Raw genomic sequence first — 2,463 nt, forward strand, 5'->3', positions numbered from 1 at the left:
TTACTTAAGGGACACACAAGATTATCTTACTTCAGGAACACACAACATGTTCTATAATCGAGTCTCTAGAACGTTTGGGTCCCATATATGTGTATACCATTTTAATTTTTTGTTCTTTTTATTATCAGTAGTGAATCTCATCTTTGTTTCTCCTTGCATCTTATTTTCTTCTACGATCAAGTTATGGAACCAAGAAAATAACGAGATTGGAAATGGACGACCATAGCTTTTTCGTCCATGTCCTACTTGAATCGGTATGATTAAGATTAAGAACAAAGAAATGTCTGCGTATATATAATTTTCAGAAGGTAATTACATGGTTATATTGTGGGAGATAATTAAGACAACAACAAAGGAAAAGAGACTCTTCGTTAGCAACAACTTATGAACTCACCATTAGTGATTCATGATACTCGGTTAGAACGAGTGGCTGCTACTGGTTTATATAACAAACACTATTCATTTAATCGGTGATGCTAATACAATACAAAAACTTCAATCTATTAATCAACGTTCATGTAAATTACATGTATTCTTTTGTTACACTCCCATTGCTTGTCATGGTATACTCAACGAAGAAGACTTGCCCTCAAAGCTTTAATCAGATGGACTAAACGTTAAAGGAAAGGAAGGAAGAAGCAGTATAACAGCATTAAAAACACAGTTTTTTGCACGGTTGACCTGATTAAGGCCGATCACCTAGTCGTAGCTCAAGATCCAAATTCTCTAAAGTAGAGTTCGGGCTATTTTTAAGAGACACCATGGATTCACCTGCATCACAATTTATCGAGTTACTAGTTTTTGGAAAGAGAAACTGTACATCCTCGTGTATTCGCCTTCTCTTGAAGATCAAACCATCGTCCTGATCACTCTTGTCACTGCAGATAGGTGTGTCACATCTTCCTCTAACGCGTGGATTTAAGTTAGCAGCGAAATGAACCTCAATCTCATGACGAGTATTCTTCTTGGAACTGGTGGTATTCGACTCGATAACTTTTGTAAAACCCTTCTCTGCTTGGTTTCCCATATCGGCTATATGGAATCTTTTCTGAGGATCGAACTTGGACCATGACAATATGGGTGTACTCGTTTGCTGTTGTTGAACGAAAGAGCAGGTGAAAGGGCGGAGAATGGAATCTGTAGATGGTCTTAGAGAAGATGACGAAAAGAGAGCATTGTCCAAGTCAAAATTAGGGTTACAGATCTCATTAGGGTTTTGTAACGTACATCTACCCAAAGATGTATTAGGTTCAAGAATTTGGTTGTTATTTGGACTTTGCTTGAGTCTAGCCCTATCTCTTCGATGAACGTTCATGTGACCACCAAGAGCTTGTGCTGACCGAAATTCTCTTCTACAGAAACTGCAAGTATAAGATCTTGGAGGCCATATACATCCTCCGAGTGGCCCGGCTGCGTCTTCTGCGAATGCTTGTTCTTCCCAAGAATCACCAAACGATGATAACACATGCGAATTCAAACAAGTTCTTTCCTTCTGGATCCAATATCTTGATTGATCCATTACTGATCGAGTGCCAAAACGAACGAGAGGAATAGAGGCCGAAGGGAGGTGGGCAGTCTATATCTTAGTTTCAGGGAAGCGAAAGGAACATGAAGAATCTTTTGGGGAAGAGAGGAGCTGCTAAGTAAAGAGATGTGACAAATTTGTTGCTAATTAACAAAAGGAGGGTTGTCGAAGGTGAGGTGGTGGGTGCTTGATGCTTGGCTGTTTAGTGTAGCAACTTTTTTGGGATTTTGCTTCCCCTTCAACACTGACACAGTTCCGGTACCCCACTTAATAATTAAACACAAAAGTTATCTGGAATTGATACATTTCTACCTCGTTACTCTCCTCCATACTCTAAACTTGTGTGTTTTTTTATTGTCGTATTCAAAGGTAGGATGTGCATACAAGGGAAAAATAAAATAAAAGTACCCAAAAAGGAATGATGGAAGGACAAAAATGACACAGATACTCATAGTCACACGACTATCGTAAAAAGAAAAAGAAAAGCGTATTTTGTTAAACATTATAATAGTAAATATTAAAATTACTAGCAATGCATACCTTAATTTCAGGTCTTAGGCAAATTAATAAATGCCAATTCAAAATGGGCAACATTATAATAAGGTTGATAACTTTGGACGGTAAGCAACTATACTCCCGTCTTTATGTATACACTTGATTGTGTTTTTAATACACAAGTAGTCCTTAAACTTATTTTGGTTCAAAACACACACAATTATTAATTAGCGGATATTGAAGTGTATCCGATTTTCGGGATGAGTTGGGACCTCTGGTACGTCCTTCTTCGACTGTCATCAATCAATTTTGTGATGACATCCCTACAAGACCAATCGTTACTCATATAACTACACTCAAAATCAATTCTAAATATCAATATAAATGCTATGAAAATAGACATGATTGATCTGATTCAAAGAAACACAAAAACAAGTGGATTA

The 2,463-nt window shown here is 37.4% G+C and overlaps 1 protein-coding gene across 1 annotated transcript; it reads right to left on the reverse strand.

Annotated features, from left to right (window-relative positions):
* Nucleotides 1-272: 272 nt before the first annotated feature.
* On the reverse strand, nucleotides 273-1,982 carry LOC111890672 (uncharacterized). Its single transcript, XM_023886773.3, has one exon. It carries the CDS (start codon nucleotides 1,517-1,519, stop codon nucleotides 686-688), a length of 834 nt encoding a protein of 277 aa, XP_023742541.1. The 5' UTR covers nucleotides 1,520-1,982; the 3' UTR covers nucleotides 273-685.
* Between the last annotated feature and the right edge of the window lie 481 nt (nucleotides 1,983-2,463).

Source organism: Lactuca sativa, chromosome 5, assembly GCF_002870075.4.
Source record: "Lactuca sativa cultivar Salinas chromosome 5, Lsat_Salinas_v11, whole genome shotgun sequence".
Taxonomy (NCBI): Eukaryota; Viridiplantae; Streptophyta; class Magnoliopsida; order Asterales; family Asteraceae; genus Lactuca; species Lactuca sativa.